General features: G+C 33.2%; 1 protein-coding gene across 5 annotated transcripts in view; it reads right to left on the reverse strand.

Moving 5' to 3' along the window:
* The window catches only part of ASCC3 (activating signal cointegrator 1 complex subunit 3), a 388,871-nt gene that overhangs the window by 219,778 nt on the left and 147,285 nt on the right, over positions 1–21,808 (reverse strand). For 3 of the 5 annotated variants that reach the window (XM_063619900.1, XM_055259780.2, XM_055259771.2), the window contains 3 exons: positions 12,760–12,924; positions 5,336–5,512; positions 2,724–2,795 (listed from right to left, as the gene is read on the reverse strand). In XM_063619900.1, the coding sequence (XP_063475970.1) occupies positions 2,724–2,795; positions 5,336–5,512; positions 12,760–12,924 (414 nt within the window). The remainder of the gene's footprint in view (positions 1–2,723; positions 2,796–5,335; positions 5,513–12,759; positions 12,925–21,808) is intronic. The other 2 variants (XM_063619908.1, XM_055259785.2) reach the window with 1 other exon arrangement.

Consider the following 21,808-nt stretch of genomic DNA (forward strand, 5'->3'; position numbering starts at 1 on the left):
TATAAAGCTAAACATACTCCTACCATATTACTCATTTTTTTTTGAGATGGAGTCTTGCTCTGTCACCCAGGCTGGAGCGCAGTGGCACCATCTCAGCTCACTGCAAGCCCCACCTCCCAGGTTCACGCCATTCTCCTGCCTCAGCCTCTGCAGCAGCTGGGACTACAGGCGCCCACCACCACGCCCGGCTGTTTTGTATTTTTAGTAGAGACAGGGTTTCACCGTGTTAGCCAGGATGGTCTCGATCTCCTGACCTCGTGATCCACCTGCCTCTGCCTCCCAAAGTGCTGGGATTACAGGCATGAGCCACCACGCCCAGTGCAATTATACTCTTTATTATTTACTGAAACGAGTTGATAACTTATGTCCATACAAAAACCTGCACATGGATTTTACAGCAACTTTATTTATAATTGCCAAATTTGGAAGCAACCAATATGTCCTTTGGCAGGTGAACAGATAAATAAATTAGCACACCAGGATAATGGCGTATTACTCAATACCAAAAAGAACTGAGCTATCAGGCCATGAAAAGACATGGGGAACCTAAAATACCTATCACTAAGTGAAAAAAGCTAATCTGAAAAGGCTACATGCTATGTGGTTCCAACTATAAGATGTTCCAGAAAAATCCAAAACTATGGAGAGAGTAAAAAGATCAGTAGTTAAGCGGGAGGAGAGAAAAACAGGCTTAACATAGAGGATGTTTAGGTCAGTGAAACAAATTTGTATGAAACTATAATAGCAAAAACATGTAATTATACATTTCTCAAAATTCATGGAATGTACAACACAAAGAGTTAACCTTAACGTAAACTGTGGACTTTGAGTAACATCTGCATGTCAATGTAGGTTCATTGATTGAATCAAATTATCCTTCTGGTACTGGGGACACTGTGCTTGTGTGGGAGTAGGGAGCATACGGAAACTCTACTTTCCATTCAATTTTACTGTGAACCTAAAACTTCTCTAAAAAATAAACTGTATTTTTAAAAAAACTAAATTGAGAAAACATTTAAATATTTACTGAATCTTTTTGATATTCCCTATACAAAAAGAGTTTACAGACTCCACAGGTACATTCCTTAGCTAACAATATAGTTTATATATTTTGTAATATAAAACTTGGAAATAAATGTGCATGGTGATAACATCTAGCTACTTACACTGAATTTATGATACTCTTGCAAAGAAGGCTATACAGGACATTCCATTAGAATCTTTTTTGAAATGCTTTCAAACGTTTCTCTAGATAGCATTTTGAGATCATCACACATTCACTGCAAATAAAATCTCATGAGGCAATCCAGAACAGAGGTGGCAAATTATAGCCAGCAAGCCAAATGCACCTGCTGCCTATTTTTGTAAATAAAGTTTTATTGGAACACAGTTGCACCCACTTGTTCAAATATTGTCCATAGCTGCTTTCATGCTAAATAGCAAAGTTGAAGTAGCTGCAACAGAAAACATAAGGCCCATAAAGCCTTAAATATTTACTATCTGACTCTTTACAGAAAAATTCTGCCAGCCTCTGACCTAGAACAAATTGTTTTTATTTAGTAGGATTTTTTTTAATTTAAAGAAAGAATATTGGCATTTTATATTTCTTTATTTTTAAAATGATAAATAATGCAACTCACAAAACAGTTTTTTATGAGGGTCAAAGGAGAACAATGACATAAAATAAATGCAAGGAAAGTGATATGTCACAATGGTTAGCAGCTCATGGCCTGGATCTGAAAGTGCACTAGCAGAATGATCTGAACATGTTACTTTATTTTGCAAAGAACTCCATTTTCTTCATCTGTCAAGTGAAGATAATAGTACCTGCCTCATAGGTTGCTGAGAAAATTCAATTAGCCAGTAAGTACAAGATAATCTTACCAGCTTCATACATTTATTAAGAACTAGAAAAGGTTAGCTACTATTATTATTGCTAGTATACAACTTAAAATACTTGTGATTTCTGAAAAAGTTACTCTTGGAAAACCAAGCACAGTCTCTACAGATTAGTTATGAACGTGATTTTAAAACTATTTCCTAAAAATAGAAAAAATGCCTCAAGAATGCTCAGTGTTCCAATGATTAAGGAGGCAGTGTCCCATGCACTCAAGTTAAAATCATCTTTGATTTATTTTATATACTGGAGTTGCAAACAAGATTTAGTCTGGGAAAAAAAGGTTTCACTACTCTTAAAAGGAATTTAACAACCTAAGGGCCAGGAAAACACTTTATATGTCATAAAAGGCTCACAATGTTTTAAGAAATGATATAATAAAGTTATTCAAAGAACCATGAACAATTGGCAAGTGGACAATTTTTATATAAGCAATTATTATCACTTCACTTTGTCTTTAACAATCTTGATGGGAGTATACTGAACGATGGAGAATTAAAAAATAAAAGTGCTTAATTTCTAAACACCATCAAACAATACAAAACTTTATTATATACATTACATTTCAATTTATATCGCTTCATGAATACTAAGAATGTAATATTTAAAATTAAAAATGGCAAACAAATAGCACGACCTATCAATATTGGGATGATTATATCTATGAATATTTTTATGACTTACCCATTGGGCTAAAGCAGTTATTAAGAAATAGAACCTCTGAGTCGTTGCCTCAGAATTAAAGAAAAATTTTCTTCTGAAGAGCCTAAATATTAATAATTTTTATCATTAAGCAATCTCTAAAAGCAGGATAAAATAAGTGTACCTGGTGTCCAGCCTTTACTTGCTTCAAAACATTTTCATAACATACTTCATCCATGTTATTCAACTGCTGCATCTTAAAGATTTTAAAACATAAAAAAAAAATCAGATGAAACAATTATAAACTTTCTAACTACAAATAAAATTTTGCCAATTACAATGCATTTTTTTAAACTTTCAGACTACCTAGAATGCAGAGGTAACAAATACCTCATAAACATATAACATATAACAATCCATTAAAAAATATGCAATGCAACTTAAAAGTACAAATAGAATAACTCAGATAATAGTTTCTGAGTACTAACTTTCTAAACCCACCAAGTTTTTAAAATACAATATCTTTAAGGATATTCTTGTTAGTTACAAATATTTTAGAATAATTTTTAAAGTTCTCTCTCCTTTTCCGAGAAGCCCATTCTCCAGGCTATTTTCCATATATTTCATTATATGAACCAAACAGCACACCTTTCCTGTATGATTCTCAATGTTGCGAGAACACTATGGATCAAGTATCAAATGGCACACAGAGTTGAAACATAAGGTAACACACTATTTCTGTAATGTATATTGACAGAGGTTGCTATTCAAAATGCTTCTACAGAAACATATTTCAGACTAATTGGAAATCTAATATAAAATTTATGAATTAAGAAAGGGTCTCTAAGTATTTAAGCTGATGGATATCCCAATTAAACTAATTTGATATTCAGTCAAATAGATTTGACTGAAGATTTTCATGTAAGTTAATACATTCATATAATTATCAATGTATTCATATAATTATGAATGTATTATATACACATATGCCCAGAAAATATGTAAATCTACTATGTATCAATTTAAAAAAATTTAAATGGGTCTCATATTCCTTATTAATGATAAGAAAGCTTCTAACCAAAAAGGTAAGGTGGCTAACCCAAAGGAGTAGGCATGTGACCCAGCCTATTATCTCTCCACTTAACATGTATTAGTAAGAGTTTAGAAGAGGATGAAAAGCCATCATGTACATCTAAAATGACAATGATTTGGATTTTTTGTTTCATTAATGTAAACATTTTAAAATATTGGAATTCTTATGACTTATAACAGCTAAGTAGGATGAGATGATCATAGGATAATTTACTCCCCACGAATAATTTAAAAACAATCCCCACCCTCTACAAAAGACAAAACTCCCAATAACTTTTTCAGTGTACTTTGGATTCATTTCTGGCCAAAGCCATTATTCCAAATTAGACACAACACTCACATCATTCTCCCATTCCTTTCATGATTATGATGGTAACGTACTGTAGTGAAATATACTTTGGATTTAATTAGCTTTAGGTGATTTACCAATTTGTATGATGCAACTGAAAGAAAATAAGGTTTAAGGTGGCTGACAGGCATGTGAAACAATTTTCTTCTCTTTATATCTCTCTGTGATAATCATCTGCTTATCTTCTAAATTATAAAGCTGAAAACATTCTAAAGCTATAAAAGAAGTTCTACATCTATCCTACTGATACGTCAAAAATGAACTAAATAATCAAATTATATTGAAACATAACTGAAAAAAACAAGCAGCAAATAATGCTGAAAAGCAGTACTTGAAACAATTATGAAGCTTAAAATATGCGTAATTGTATATCATAAACTCTCCCTTTGTGTACAAGTCTAAAATGACTCCCTAGAATTCTAAAGATACCTAACTTTCATGCAATGCAGTCCCAGGATATTAACTGTTGTATTATAGTAACAGTCACTTTGGATATTTTTAGGTGAATATTTTACTTATAATAGTACAAGGTAAAAATGGCTCTATTTTACTAATGAAATTGTTTTTAGACAAGAAGTGACTGTAATACATTAAAGACTAAGGTTGACATAGTAACATATGATTCTATCTTGTTCTCTTTTAGTAAAAATGTCAAAAGGCCTGTAAATATTTTCCTAAAACTATTTCTTCTACACAAAAAATAGGTGTTGAATAGGATGATAATTGTTTAAATTTTAAGCAATGTTTTCCTTCATATTATAAAATAAGCCTATCATAAGCACCCTAATAGTGTGAATAGTATAGGTAGTACTAATTTCAAAATTAGATAAACTTTTTAAAGCATAGAATTTTAGAAATGCCATTTATATATATAATAATAAATTATAGAACATTGTAAGTTACACGGAACAACTTCCTTGATGGTTGCTACTATGAAATTATTTTTCAATTGTGTATGAGGTACTATTATTTCTATTAAATGAATATCATCACAATATATATTGCTTGTTTAATTGAAGTTTTTATTATTCCACAATGCCCTTCAATCATTTCACGTCAAAATAACTTAAAACTTTTAACAGCTGAAAATATGTAACATACGTTGAAAACACCAATGCAAACTATGACAAGCTACTTTCTGTAGGAGGACTTACTCTACTACAAATAGTTGAGGAAGTATGCCTGATTTTGTCTAGGATATCACATCTGTAATGTGATTCAGTGTTCTGCAAAAGGCCATTTCAGTGGAGACCACAAAAGACTGAAATGGTCTTTTGGAGTCTCTAACCCCAAACAAGTATTCAATAATAAGTCAACAAAAATATTTTTAGATAAGAATTAAAATGAGTATTTACCTTATTTGCACATTTAATCCCCAAAAATGTCTGTCCAAGAGGTACTGGTCGAAAACGGCCATCAAAGAAGAAAAGTCCAATGTATGGATTAACATGTAAAAATGTGGCAACATCGAGGTAGTTAGGTAAAGTTGCAGACAGTCCGAGAATCCTTATCATACTCTGTGTGGATTCCACCTATATGGATTATTTTAATTCAATGTGGGTTATTTAAATTAATTTAACCAAAAAGCATTATAATCTGTCCTATTAATAGGACTTCTAAAAACTCTAGACAGAGATAAGTGTGGAGGTCAATTGAGGGTCCTATCATGAAAGACTTTATAGCCCATAATTCACAAGCTTGATTTAACAGATACAAAATAAAATTCCATACCCACTATAATTAAAAATACACATGAGGGGTGAGTGTGTTGGCTCATACCTGTAATCCCAGCACTTTGGGAAGCAAGGTGGGTGGCTCGCTTAAGCCTAGGAGTTTGAGACAAGCCTAGGCAAAACCCCATCTCTACCAAAAAAAAAAAAAAAAAAATAACTGGTGTGGTGGCACACATTTGTAGTCTCAACTACTCAGGAAGCTGAGGTGGGAGGATCACTCGAGCCCATATGATCGTGTCACTGAGCTCCAACATCGGTGACAGAGTAAAACTGTTTCAAAAATAAATAAATGAATAAAAATAAAAGTAAAAATGGGAATTAAGAACTTTGTGACAACTAAATGTATTTTTAGGTCACAAAAAACTCAGTAAATTCCAAAAACTAAAAATCATATAGGCCATTATTATCTGATTATGATGTAACATACCTAAAAAGATAAAACCAAAGGATGGCCAAAAACTTCCACTCATTTGGTAATTAAAATATATCAGTATGATTTTCTGAGTAATCTGTTAATAATTTTGCTCAGTCTAGGATACTCAATAGGTATAAGCAAAGTAGTCCAATGTGAATAATATTAATACTTTCAGAGTCATCCATCCATCAACACTGGGTTAGGACCTAATCTGTAGGCACTAGGGATGCAGTGCTGAATAAGACATAGATCCACACATGCAGAGACTATTTGCAGAAACATAACAAGGGAAGGATCAAAAAAGTAGAGATGGGTAAAAATTAAAGTACTAATACATATACAGTATCTTATTATAAATTTGTTTTCACTGAAGAAATCTTATAGATATTGGCAAAACCCCAAACCAAATCCCATCAAAAGGAAGGAACCCTAAATAAGGGGAAATAATCGCCAGACCTATTTTTAAAGAAACCTCTTTCACAACATACAGTAATTAGAATGATTAATTATCCCAGAGTTCTATGTAGTACTAGTGGGGATTTGGAAAGAAATGAAAGTGATATTTGGTTTTAAAATCATTTCTTAAGACACAATAGTTACAGAATATTTTTTTAAGGTTGTTTGATGTTAAAGACACAATACTCTGGCAAATACCAGACATTTTTCTGCTAAAAATCCATTTTAAAACAACCACATTTTTAAGTCTAAAAGTATAATTATAACATAGTTATTTAATATAGTTAAATCTATGTGAGAAATACTTTATTTAAAATAGAAATAATCTGGAATGTTAGGTCTTAAGCCAAACCTTCAAGTCTATACACTATACCTATTTACCTTAAAAGTATTAATTACTGACAATTACAAAAAATTAAAAATTTATGGCTTTCTCCCTATCATCAGCTCAAGATTAGACAGTATATTTCTATGATGTTTTCCTTCACATAAAATTTAGTTCTGATAAAGTCTCCCTACTTACTAAAAGTAGGTTAAGATAATTATTAGCTCATGTTGTTAAATAAAATAGATTTAAGATTTCTTATACTTTTATCTTTTCCAAATTTCTCCCAATCATGCCAAGTGTGTTATGAATTTAGTCCCTAATATCACCATGTAAGTTCAGAACCTGAACAAAATCTACACTGCCTTCCAATAGCTTCGGAAGGCGCTTCTACGTTAGTTACAAATGTTGAAGTGTGATATGATGTGCCATCTACTGGGAATATTTGGTAATCACAAGGAACAAATAAAAATAAGAGCTTTGTTCTGTAATAAAAATAACTATGAGCACTGTACCAATACTTTGAAAATATGAAAAGATTCACACAGACACATCTGTCAAGGAGGCTGAATTCTAGTGAGGCATTTAGATGAAGACAGAATTCACTATAGTAAGTTGTGAAATTACAAGGAAGATCATCATAAGCGTTAAAAATATGTAAAAATAAGGGAGTGCAAACAAAACACAAAAAAGGTGTAATTCATTCTGATTCAGTAACTAGGAAACACATCATAGAAGTGGCATTTGATGGATTCAAAAGAACAGTAAATTTTCCATAGACGGATGGGTGGAGTTACAAAAAAAGAAGGCATTATGTATTTTGGCATTTACAATCCTTATCTCACAACCAACAACACATTCTGCCCCAAGTTAGATTAGTTCCATTTTTGAAAGAGGGTCAATGGTATTTCAAAGGAAGCAGGGAAAAGATCAAATAGTTTTGTGTGGCTGGAACCTTTGGTAGCTGATGAAGATGTGGAAGTTAAAATTAGACAGACAGTGCTTTAATATTAATAGTCTTTAATGTCCAGCTAAACAATTTGACTATTTTTCTTAAGATAACAAACAGCAAGTCAGCAAAGGTATATGGGCAAAGTGGCACAAAACTATATAATTAGAATTTGATTACAATATACAGATGACAATGTGAAGATGAAATTATTATACATATATAATATATATGATATACACATATTGATATACTATATATTTATATAATAATATATTGCATATAATACATAATAAACCTATAATATAGTTTGATATAGTTTATAACATTTATAGATTTTATATAGAAACTATACAATTTACAATTAATTTATATTTTAAATAAAAAATTATACATTTATAAACAATTTACAAAATTATTTGTAAACTTTCTAATGTTATAATGCCTGCTCAAAAATATCATATGTAATGATATATCTATGTGTCTTTGTACATACATACAGAAAGGATTAGCACTAAGACTACAATCTGTTTTCTTTTTATACTGGGGATGCTCAGGAAAGAAAGATGTACTATAACAGTAAAATCCCTTGTAATTATGAATGACAGACCCCTTGGAAAATATACTAATGATATTTACTTGGCCTCTAATGTTCTATAGTTGAAGAAAGTCCTTATCTTTGCTGGATGGACATGGTCTCTGTAGGTGGCTCGCTGCAAATAAGTGTGGTGTATGGATTGTTATAGTATGGCTCCTTGAAAAACATCACTAAGTTAAGTATCAGGGCATAAAATCAAAACATTTCATAATCAAAATAGCTCTCCTTTGTGTAAATCATGACCTGCATGCTTCTTTTATGAGACCTCATGTATAACATGTGGGCCAGAGCACATGCCTTGTAGGAAGAATGGACCTGGAGAATAGAGATGGTAGTTTCGACTTCTCCATACTTCATCTGTGTCTGACTACCTGGCATTTTAAAAATTGCTCTTAAATTGGATTTTAGCTAAAACCTGGTTTTATAAATCAGCTTTGAAAATTTCAGACCTGTGTGTTTTCCATATGTGTGTGCATATACACATATTTTTAATTTATGTGGCAAAAAGTAAACAAGTCCCAAATATTTCTACAATTTCATTTCTACCGAAGAAACCACTTTTTAATTAGGTTCTACTTGTCAAATTTTGTTTTTGTTGCAGTTGCTATCTCCCACTTTTTAGTTTAATTAGGTCCCACCTGTCAACTTTTGGTTTTGTTACAGTTGCTTTTGGGGACTTAGCTAAAAATTCTTTGCCAAGGCCAATGTCAAGAATGGTGTTTCCTAGATTTTCTTGTAGGATTTTTACAGTTTGAGGTCTTACATTTAAATCTTTAATCCATCTTGAGTTAATTTTTGTATACAGTGAAAGGTAAAGGTCCATTTACATTCTTCTGCATATGGCTAACCAGTTACCTCAGCATTATTTATTGAATAGGGAGTCCTTTCCCCATTGCTTATTTTTGTCAGCCTTGTTGAAGATCAGATGGTTGTAGGTATGTGGCTTTATTTCTGAGTTTTCTCTTCTGTCTCATTTGGTCTATGTGTCTGTTTTTGTACCAGTACCATGCTGTTTTGGTTACTGTAGCTTTATAGTATAGTTTGAAGGTGGGTAGTGCGATGTCTCTTTTATTGTACTTTTTGCTTAGGAATGCTTTGGCTATTTGGGCTCTTTTTTTGGTTCCATATTAATTTTAGGATAGTTTTTTCTAATTCTATGAAGAATGACATCCAAACTTCAGCATCATGCAATATACCCATGTAACAAACTTGCACATGTACCCCTGTGTCTAAAATAATAGTTGAAATTGAAAAAGAAAGAAACCACTCTTCAACTTGTTGCATATCTTTTCATGTATATGCACCCAATTCTACACCAGCCTAAGATCTAAGTGTAAGCAAGAACTTTGTTTTGTTTATCACTATATCTGTAGCACTTAGAACTATGTAGCTGGTACATGTTTAGGTGCTTAATAAATGTTCATTAACTGAATGAATGAATGAATAAAAACATAAATATACTGCACGTTTTTCTTACGCAAATGGGATTGTGCTATACATACAGAACAGCTTGCTTTTTCAGTGAATAATATAACATCTTTTAGGCCTAGTTCACATAAATAAATGTGGAATGTATAGATTGTTGTGGTATAGCTCCCCGAATATAAAGAAGAGCACACAGTTCATTCTCACTTTTTTTAAAGGCTGCAAAGCAGCATTTCATTGCATAAATATACTATAATTCATTAAACAATTTCTTCTATTGTTGAATAGTCAAGGTATTACTAAAATATTTTGTACTAAAAAAAGAGCTTCAATGAATACTGGTATTGCTACATCTTTATAAATTTGTGCTATTATTTCCACAGTTTGATATATAGAAGTGAAAACACAGCATTGATTTTGCTGGATGCTTTCAAATTCCATTTCGTTTTTATTTTTGTTAATGTGATAGAACAGAAATGTCTCATAATGATTCATATTCTTTTAAAGCATCTTTTAGATATTGCTCAATAATTTTTTTCTACTGTAAAATGTTCCTTCCAGTTAAGATTATTTTTCTTATTTATAGAAACCTATTAAATATAAATAATATTAAAAAGTTGTTTTACATGTTGCAAATAATTTACTTGGTCTCACATTTAAAATTTTAGGGGTGTCTTACTGATCGGAATTTTAAAATATTTATGCATCCAAATGTGACACAGGTTTCATTTATAACTTCTTGAGCTTGCATATTGCATAGAATAACAAGATTATTTTTTAAAAAAAACTCTCCTATGTTTTCTTCATTGCACTGAGAGCTTTGTTTGAAACAATTAAATCATTAATCCATCTAGAATTTTATGGTGAATTTAGAACATGAAAAACAAACACTTTCGAACTTTTAAAAAATACATTATGTCACTTATTGTACCTACTTCTTTACATTTCCACACTTGAATCTGAATCAGAGGTATTTAGAAAAAAATATAAAGAATTGATATCTAATTAGATATTGGGATGGAAGAAAGTATTAAGGAAGAGGGAAAACCTGACTATGACTCCCAGGGTTTTGGCTTCGGAATCAAGTAGATTATGATACCATATCTAGGTATACAGGGAAGATGACAAGAGTTCTGACATGTTTATGGGCAAAAGATGTCTATGGGATATTAGAGTAGAAATATACAACTGGGTTTGGATATGGCCAGAAGTCAGTAGGGGATTTTATATATATATATACACACACACACACACATATATATATAATATATATATATATATATACACACATGCATACACATCATATACATATTATATATACATAATTTAGGTAAGATGGGCATAGAAGTGTTTTTCCCCACAGTAAATATTTAGAATAAAGAGAGAAGATGGCAAGTGACAGAGTCTTAGAGAACATAAACAATAAACATTTCCAGATTGAGAACAGGGAAGAAGCAAGGAAGGCTGAGAAAGAGTAGCTACAAAACAAACAAACAAACAAACAAAAAAACACAAGTGAAAGTAACCAGGACAGGGTGGCATCACAGAGTCAAAGAGCAAAGAGCTTCAAGACTGAGGAAACAATGAGTAGTATTAAGCATCAAAAATGAGTAGAATCAAAAGTTAAAAAAAAAAATAGGTTTGAGAACTGGTAACTGGTGATCTTGGTAAAAACATCTTATTACTTATGTTTGAGCAATGACCAGACTGCAGTGGTTTAGTCAAAAGGGAAATTGAATTGAGATTAATATTTCCAGACACTAGGTGGTGGTGAGGGATAGGTTTAAGGAAATTTTTTGGTAAAGACAGAAGGGACTTTGCAATCCTTTTAAGTCAAAAAGACAGTGCCCACTGAGAGAGAACTTAAAGACATAGGAGAAAGAAAAGGGGTAACTTACAGAATGAAAGAAATGGGGTCTAAGGCAAGGGGAGAAAGGACCTCTGAGAAACGCGTAAGGGGTGGAATGAAGGGTATGCTTGTGGTGGGAAGGGCTGGGCATCTTCCTGGTTAGGGAGAGGAGGGAAAAGGAATGGAAATTTAGAGAGTTCAAGCACAAGGGACTCTATTTCCATTTCAGTACAAAATACTATTGTATAAGAATAAGGCATGACAGGGTGATGAAGAGTGAAAAAGGAAACTGGTGAAGTTTGAAAAGGGTCACATTAGGGGCACAGAAGAAAAGCTGCTTAGAAGTTACAGGGTAATCCCAAGGATCCATATGAATGTAGTCTAGGAATGTCTACTCTAAATCACAGTCTATGAAGGTCTACTGATGCTAGTCAGCATCTCCAGCAGTCTTTCCCACTAGTAATCGGCAATCTGGCTGGAAGTACAGACATGGCTCAATTGATTCACTGTTGTAATTTTGTCAGGTGCTCAGGGGATAAGTAAGTTAAAGTTATTAAGAAGATGAGTAATTAATCATGGAATCTTAGCTATTTCAGAAGAAAATAAAGGCAAGAGAATATGAATAAAAGACAATAAATGAGGAGTCAAGAAACTAGAGTTCTTGATTAGGTCAAAAAATAAGTGTTCATCTATTTTCTATATACGTACAATCTATCAGAAAACATCAGTTAAAAACTCATGAATATTCTAAAATATCCTGTCCTTTCATTTAGTGAAAAGAACGGTTAACAGAAAATATCTTAAGACTCTTGGTATTAGGAATTTACCAATTTTGGTTTGGGCTATTTATGAATAGCTAGTGAGGTCTAAAACTAGGGACAACAGGTACATTCCCCCTTTTAAAAATATGAAGATTATGTCAATATTAGATTTAGCTTTGTAACACAGGTCTACAGTGAAAATGCTGCATTTTAAGTTGAAAAACATATTTATCCCTTCAAAATAAGCTTATAAATAACTTCCTCTTACCTGCCGTAAAGTACGGGCAACTATGCTTTCTAATACTGGTCCTCTATCTTCATGTAGCAAATGAACTTCATCAAGAATAAGGAGCTTTACAATCTGGGAAAGAGCTACATCCCCAACACTCTTTCTTGTCACTACATCCCATTTTTCCGGTGTGGTCACAAGCATCTATAAGATAAGACACATTTTAAAAGGGGAAAAGTTACATAGGTTATTTAACATTGAACTGTGATACTCAGAAAGAAATATTTTGGCCACCTCTATATAAATCAAATAAAAAGTGTTTAGAATAGCCTAGAATTATATCTAATTTACTATAGACAATAGTCATTTCAAGAAGAACTCTTTTTAAGCTGTGATACTAGGCAGTTTAAGCTCACTGAAGGTAATTTGCCAGTGAATTGTAGGGCAAGGTGTACAAAATACAAACGTTTTTTTAAAAAGTATCTTACAATGTAAAAAAAAAAAACAGTAAGAACACTATTTTCTAAAGTAGCATATACTGATAATGGTCTTTATTTGAAAAGGGACGAAAAAATGATGAAAGCATTAAAAGGAAAGAAAGAAAAATCAACAATTCACTCTACTGATAATCTACTTTGGATAATGACAGATTAAAAATAACCTGAGATATAGTATCATAAATATACCCAGAGATCACTTACTAACAATGCTTTTCATTGAAAAATATGCCCGTATGTTGTAAAACAAAAAGACACCATAATTCTCCTAAACTTTAAATTAATGGCACATTAAAATATAAAATAAAACTAGCTTGTTATTAGTAAATATTAGGAGAGGTACAAAGTAGATTATTAAATGACAATAATAAATACAAACGTGGCCATCTACCTCACCACCAACTTAGAATAGTATGCCAGCCCTTTCTTATTAATTTGCAGAGAAAAAATGTGGTAACAAATTATAAAATCAAAATTTTCAGATATCAGAAAGCATCCCTAATATGAAAATCCAAAATCCAAATGCTCCAATGAGTATTTTCTTGGAGCATCATGTCAGCACTCAGAAAGTTCTAGATTCTGAAGCATTTTGGATTTCAGATTTTCAAATCAGAGATGCTCAACCTGTACCACCAAATCTTAAAATCCTTTCTAGTATTTTGTTTTCTATGCTTTAATTTCAGCACAGTAAGAAGTGGCTTCATTTATAATACTATTTTACTACTTCAGTTCCCTGAACTAAAATGGCTAGAAAATAAAGTGTCACATTTGCTTAATGAATTGGAACTCATGCAAGACATTTCCATCTGCTCTTGCATTAGGGCCTGGGTTAACTGTCAATATTTTTACTGTCAACTTAAATTTCTCTCAGTACATGTACTTAATCCCTTGGCAGTATAAAAATCCATATTCTAAACTGTTCCAACTTTAGGCTGTCCACTGGGAAAATGGCATAGTTGAGATGCTTATAAACCATGATTATGCCAAACATTTGGTGTATTTAATTTTTAAATGCTCATTAATTTGACAGCAAAACCAAAGGACCTAAGACTTGCCAGAACCAATTCATCTTAAACGTTATTATTAAAAACTTTCCTTACGGCTGTATGTAGTAAAATTACACTATTTAGTTTTCTACAATTGTTTAATGACTACTCCATTATTCTTTATCCTAGGTAAAGTGTATTCCTCCTTGAGGAGGGGAAGAGAAGAGAAAAACACAGTAAAAATTTTAATCTGAACTTTTAATGATTATTTGCATAATCTACTAATTGAATACTACAACAAGCCCTATATCAAACACACCAGAGGGTAGTGCTTCACTGAATGAAGAACGTCACGCCCAAATCTGCGTATTCACAGACTTGTCCCAAAAGGAATTTTTTAAATTTTGAACTAAAGAATTATGAGAGAGATCATAAAATCTCTCGTGTAATAAAGCCTCCGAGAGGAATGAGTTTGTTCATTTTACATTTGGTTCTTTTTTCCCCCACAAATTACTAGATTGAACTAATCTAATGCTCCTTGAGAAACAGAAAATGCAAAGATTCAAGAAGGAACTTTTACTGTATCAGCCAGGCAGCAATTACAGGCAGATGACCAGCTCAGTGTTAGATCTCAGAGCTATGGGGCTATGGATCTGAACTTTCTGTTCTGGGTTTGTAACAACAACAACAACAACAACAAAAAGGGTCTAAATATATTTTATTCATTTACTCTACAAATAGTTATTAGAGACAAAGATTAAAAATGATTAATGTTATTAATGTGGCTTCACAAAGAACTGAGCCAGGATGAAGAGAAATAAATCAAAATAGTAGTTTGGAGGGGGAGGGGGGCCAGACAGAAAAGTGGCAGTAGGGATCATTCTAAGAAAAAAATTTTCTATACCTTCTTAAGAGTGTGGCTTACACATTTGCCAAAACACAGTGTATCTCTTCTATTTGACTGTAAGTCAAAGAAAGTCTAAAATAAATTTTTCTTCCCTAAAGATAAACATCTGCAAATATAACATTATTCTCTATGTGTCAAAAGTAACAATCAAATTGTCTAAGTAGACATAACAAATGCAATATGTGAGCTTGGGAATAAACATTAAGGTGCACATAAAAATGTAACTATAGTATATAACTATGCTATAGTGCTTAATATTCAGTTAACACATGAGCCAAAAAATTAATTGAAAATAATGAATATATATTTTTTCATATTTAATAAAAAACACACAAAAAAGGGGTGAAAGAGAGAGAGAGAGTGAGAGACAGATAGAGAGAAGTGACATCACTATACAACTACCATAAAAGTTAGAATGAATGATAGAAAATACTAGAGGATATGTTTACAGAGGATGTGGAGCAACTAGAACTCTCCTAAAGTAATGGTGGAATATAAACTTATATAACCACTTTGAAAAACTGCTTGGTAACATCTGGCAAAGCTGAAATATGCATGCATTGTGACCCAGCAATTCCATTTCCTAATATACTATATACTCAACAGAAACACACATATATGTGTACCCAAAGACGTGTATAAGAATTTTTATTGCTGTATAATTTATAATACTCCAAAATCAAAAACAAACCAAACGTCCATCAACAATAACATGGATAAATAATAAGTAATATATTTATACAGTGAGATAAAATATATACTATACAATAAAAATAAGTAAACTACTAAACTATGTGCAACAGCATGGAAAAAAATTCATAATATTAAGTATAATCACTTTTTACCTTCTCCTTTCCCACTCTCTCCTTTGCCAAGGAGTCTCTTCCAAAAAACGAAAGCATCCATAGCTGGGCATGGCCTATGATTAATCTCATATTCCATGCTTATGGGGGCATATGTTAGCATTTAGGGAAGAAAGCACACTTGGTGATAGCCTGAATACATCAGAAAAAGTCATGCCAATTCAACCTCATTTTCACATTGGATAAAGTCAACAAGAAGGTAGTGAAGAGAAAGCACTAGACGCAGTATATACATCGTTTTGTGTATATACTGAAACTTTTGACAAAGTTTGCCCATGATATATTTATGACTAAGACAAATCAGCTAAGGCTGTTAATACAACTATGGATGTCTGAACAATCTCACTGAAAGACTGGTACTTTAACAACAAGAGCAAAAAGTAAATCAAAATCAAAATAGCCATTATTTTAGAATGAAGGAGCTAGTTTAAGGGGGTAAATAAGAGAGGGAGAGGACTAGAGAAATTAAGAGGAAGAGAAAGAGATAAGGAGGGAGAGAGAATATGTGTGTGAACAGAGAAAGAAGGCAGAGAGAATGTGTGTGTGAACAGAGAAGGCATTTTATGGAAAGGTTTCAACTTCTTGAACAAACTTCTAGAAGAAGATCTTGAACAAAGATCTGACAAAGCAAATGTGTATTGGAAGCTATGCTTCAATTTTTCTTTAGTGAAGAACTCGCTAGGCAATGATGCACCTCAATCCTTAAAACCTTCCAATTTTAATTGTTTCATTATACATAAAATGGAATCCTAAGGTTTTTTTTTTTGTTTTTTTTTTTTTTTTACTATTGAGAATACATATCTGGCTTAAGACACAAAAATGTATGTGATGCATAAAAGTAGCCTGCTGCATGTTTAACTCATCTTGTTATATCTAATGTGAAGTTATGCAAGTCATATTGATATCATATTGAATTTTAAATAATTTATCATTTTGACTATTGGAACAGTTTGTTTCTTTGAAGCACATGGCTAAAAAGTAGATTTAAAATTTTGAATCAAAAGGAATACACAAATCTTAAAGATAAAAGTATACTTTCTTGTCTTTATAGCATTTAAAATTGATTTTGAAATTTTTAGTACTTAGACTGTAGAAAACTAGGAGCAAACTGTGTAATTACATACGTGAGTTTTTTAAAACCAGAATGATAAAATATCAAAACATAGCCACTAAAATTCAACAGTATATTATATATCATCAAATCTCAGGAACCATTGATTCCAGCTATACCATATTTTATTGTCACTAAGAAGGTGAAAAAATACCACTGGGCTGTGTGCAGTGGCTCACATCTGTAATCCCAGCACTTTGGGAGGCCAAAGTGGGAAGATGACTTGAGGTCAGGAGTTTGACAACAGCCTGTGCAGTATGGTGAGACCTTGCCTCTAGAAAAAAAAATTAACTGGATGTGGTTGCACATGCCTGTAGTCTTACAGGGGGCTGAAGTGGGAGGATTGCTTGAGCCCAGGAGTTCCAGGCTGCGCTGAGCTGTGATCATGCCACTGCACTCCAGCCTGGGACACAGGGCAAGACTCCATCTCTGAAAACAAAACAAAACAAAACAAAACAAAACAAAACAAAACAAAACAAAACAAAACAAAACAAAGCAAAACAAAACAAAACGAACACCACTACCAAGGATATTTTCAAAATGTATCTTACAATTGATAAAATATAGTACATTTAGTTGAAAAATGTTAGGAATCTATTAACTAAGCTAAAGAGCAACCTTCAAGAATGCTTGCCTAGTACATCTTCTGTGGTGAAAATAGCCTGGAATTGTTACAAATCACATTCTAACACTATAGGTGTAGACCAGGCAACAGCTTGCAAGATTTAAGAAATACTGTCTTCCTTTCTAAAATACATGATCACATACTCAGTCAACTGATAAGCTTATAAATTATATGAATGTTTTAATTTAAAGATTAAATCTAAGATGTCACATGGTTTACATTCCATAAACATACATATAATTAGTTATACTAACCTCTGATATACAAATGTCAGTTCTGATTGATGGCAACAGTCCCCATAATGGAATCTGACAGCTTGCAGATTATACCTGCCCCTTGGGACTCTACAACAAATCAGTTAGTTCCAGCCACTTCCTCTTCAACATTTTTTATGTTCCCTTCTCTCCCATCAATTCACATGCACGAATGCACACTCACACACATAAAGCATAGTCTCAAATATCGAGTTATATTTATGTCAAGGATGGTGGCTTTCAATTACAAAATAAAAATGTATTCAAGTACAAAAGTATTCTCACAGCATATTGTTTGTTGAAAAGTATAATATAATAAAGCTAAAGCACAAAGAGTGTCACCTGAAATATATCTCGGTATTTTCATATTAGGAAAAATAAATGATACTATTTTTAGCTAAAATTGCAAATTGACATTTACAAAAAAACAAAGTATAATTCAAGAAGAAACTCTAAAGCTTTTGAAGGAACACAGCAGGAAATGCTGGGAATTGGGGAGAGAAGTTCTCCTATTCAAAATTGAACATGTAAAAGAATACTTTCTAGACTATGTGTGTTTACATCTGAAACACAATTCTTTTTGCAGTTCATTCTCTTTGCAGTTCTTTTTGTTAAGACATTTTTCATCAATCTCAGAATATACATACTGAAGTCTAGCCTCATTAGCATAAGCTTGTAAAAAAAGGGACACAATACTTTGTTACCCTGAAACCTTAACTAATTACATATAATTGAGAAAAATACAAAATTGTTCATATTTCTGTTTATACAAACCATAAAGCCCTTGTTCATCACTCTAACTGCTTATCTGTAATACTCCAGGATTTCACTCTATTAACATCTCGTAGAGCAGGCGTCTGCTACAACTTAGATTGCCTCTTTATGTTCATAAAGACAGTTTGTTGTTCACATGTGACTAATTTGTGGTAGCAACTTGTCCTGTGGTGAGACCTAATCGTTACAATTGTGATATTCATAGAGAACAGGTTTCCTTCATTTATTGTAAAGTTGTGTTTTTCAAATCGGACTGGTTTGTGTGCTCTTTGAAAGCAAAACCAAACCAAACCAAAACAAAACACAACTTTGAACATTTGACAGTCACTACCTCTTACCTGCTACATTTGTAAAACCCAGTTTGAGGATCAATCTTTTACTAAAAAGAAACACTTTAAAATGTCATACTGCAGGTCAGGTGTGGTGGCTCATGCCTGTAATCCCAGCACTTTGGGAGGCCAAGGCGGGCAGATAACCGGAGGTCAGGAGTTCGAGAACAGCCTGACCAACATGGCAAACCCTGTCTCTACTAAAAATACAAAAATTAGCCAGGCATGGTGGTAGGCGCCTGTAATCCCAACTACTTGGGAGGCTGAGGCAGGAGAATCACTTGAACCCAGGAGGCGGGGGTTGCAGTGAGTGGAGATCACGCCATTGCACTCCAGCCTGGGCAACAAAGTGAGACTCCGTCTCAAAAAAAAAAAAAAAAAAAAAGAAGTCGTATTGCAATACCACACTACTACATCTTAAATGTGATGAACTAAATAAATGTATTCTGCAGTTCTCCACAAAAAGACTCAAAATAATAAAAATTTTATCTCTTCAAACTAATTCCAGTCAGTCAATATTAAGAGATTACATTTGGCCGGGCGCAGTGGCTCACGCTTGTAATCCCAGCACTTTGGGAGGCAGAGGCAGGTGGATCACGAGGTCAGGAGATCGAGACCATCCTGGCTAACACAGTGAAACCCCGTCTCTACTAAAAATACAAAAAAAAAAAAAAAAAAAAAAATTAGCCGGGCGAGGTGGCAGGAGCCTGTAGTCCCAGCTACTCGGGAGGCTGAGGCAGGAGAATGGTGGGGCAGAGCCTGCAGTGAGCCGAGATCGCGCCACTGCACTCCAGCCTGGGCGACAGCAAGACTCTGTCTCAAAAAAAAAAAAAAAAAAAAAAAAAAGAGATTACATTTATTCAAGAATAAGTAGTCAAAAGTTTGTTTGGGGTGTACTTTGGGAAAGGCAGACAGAGGAAAGGGGGAATCTAAAACCTTATCAACAAATTACAATAAGATAATGGCTCCTGAAAAAGACCGTTAATTAAGAAATAGATGTTTTTGTAGTTCCTTATTGTTTACCCATTTCAATTATTTAAATCATTTCTCTTTTAATTGGAAAAAGAACAAAGAACATGGGTACATCTATAAACTTAACCACAATTTATGTTTATCCAAAACCTTCCTGACAGAAATCTGTGACTAACTCACTCATTCAATGTCATTAGATGTGTGTCTATGGTTAGAATACAAAGATAACTAGAAGTTATACTTTGAGAAAATATAGCAAAACAGAGGAGAAATGTGGTCCAAACTCTCTCTCACACAATGTTATGAAATGCAATGGTCATCTATGTGGTACAGCTGTCCCAATTCGAGTAGCTGCCACTGCCACAACCTATACCTCAAGGTCCACATTACTAATACAGCACCAGTAGTGTAGTGTAGAGCCAAGTGAAATTATACATTTTCTGTATTTTCCCCTCCATTTCCCTTCCATTTCCTATAATTTAACAACATTGGAAAACTAACAACATTAGAAAAAAGATCAAGGAACAATTATTTGCTATTGGTTTTGAAGTGGCTTAACAGAAGTTCACATACACTAAAAATAAGGTTTAGTAAAGTGATAAAGGAGAAAAGCAAATATGACCAAAGTATACATAATATGTGATTATATATAAAACCTTGCTCTAAGCTTTTGACACTATATTGAGAAAGAAAAACTGGCACATAGCTTCAAATAGAGACAAAACAGAACCTCAATAAAAGTGTTATTCTGGCATCAAACTTTAAGAGCGGTTTCTTCTATAGAACACTATTCTGGAGACTGAACGACACAGTATGTTCACTCAGTGACCATCTTGTTCAGTGAAATTTGTTCCCCAATGTGGCAATATTGGTAGGTGGGGCCTCGTGGGTGGTGTTTGGGTCATGGCGTCAGATCCCTTATGAATAAATTAATGCCCTCCTTTGGGGGTGAGTGGATTTTCACTCTATTAGTTCCCAGAAGAACTGGCAGTCAAAAAGAGCCTGGAACCTACCCACCAACAAACCCCTGCACTGGCTCCCCTTTTGCTTTCCGCCAGTTAGCTCAAGCAGCCTGAGGCCCTCATCAGATGCCGATGCCCAATTTTGAACTTTCCAGCCACCAGAATTGTGAGCCAAATAAATACCTTTTCTTTATAAACTACCCTGTCTAAGGTATTCTGTTACAGCAACAATAAACAAACTAAGAAAACAATACTTTCAGAATAAATGCAATAGCAACCTCATGAGGCAATTACTTATAGTTCCTTCAGATAAAATCCAAAAGTTCAGCATTAAAACTCAACCTCTTGAAAGCAATTTTGTTCATTATTTCTTAAATTAGAAAATGCATGAGTTTGTAAAGCATTCAAATCACAGAGACTCTCCCATCTCCACTCCACTAGCTTGTTCTTCTCCCCTAAAACATAACCATTGCTTACTATATATATCCCTTTAAAAATGAACAAACAAAATATATATATGCTCTCAAATATTTTACACAAATGGGACAAAGGACACTGTACCCTGTCTTATGACAGTTCTTGTAGGAGCTACAATGATGTTGTCAGAGGGAGTTGTCCAATTTGATGCAAATTAGTAATCCCCAGAGAAATAATTCTCATTTTTCTTGTTCTGTTTATTTGGGCATAGGAGTGGTAAGTGGGGGCAAGGAAGCTTTTGTAACCACCATTAAGTAAAGCAGAGCCTCTGGGTGGCAGGAGAAGAATTTTTTACCACCATGTGATAATTATGAAGAGGATTCTCATTATT

The sequence above is a fragment of the Symphalangus syndactylus genome, chromosome 2 (genome assembly GCF_028878055.3).
Source record: "Symphalangus syndactylus isolate Jambi chromosome 2, NHGRI_mSymSyn1-v2.1_pri, whole genome shotgun sequence".
Taxonomy (NCBI): Eukaryota; Metazoa; Chordata; class Mammalia; order Primates; family Hylobatidae; genus Symphalangus; species Symphalangus syndactylus.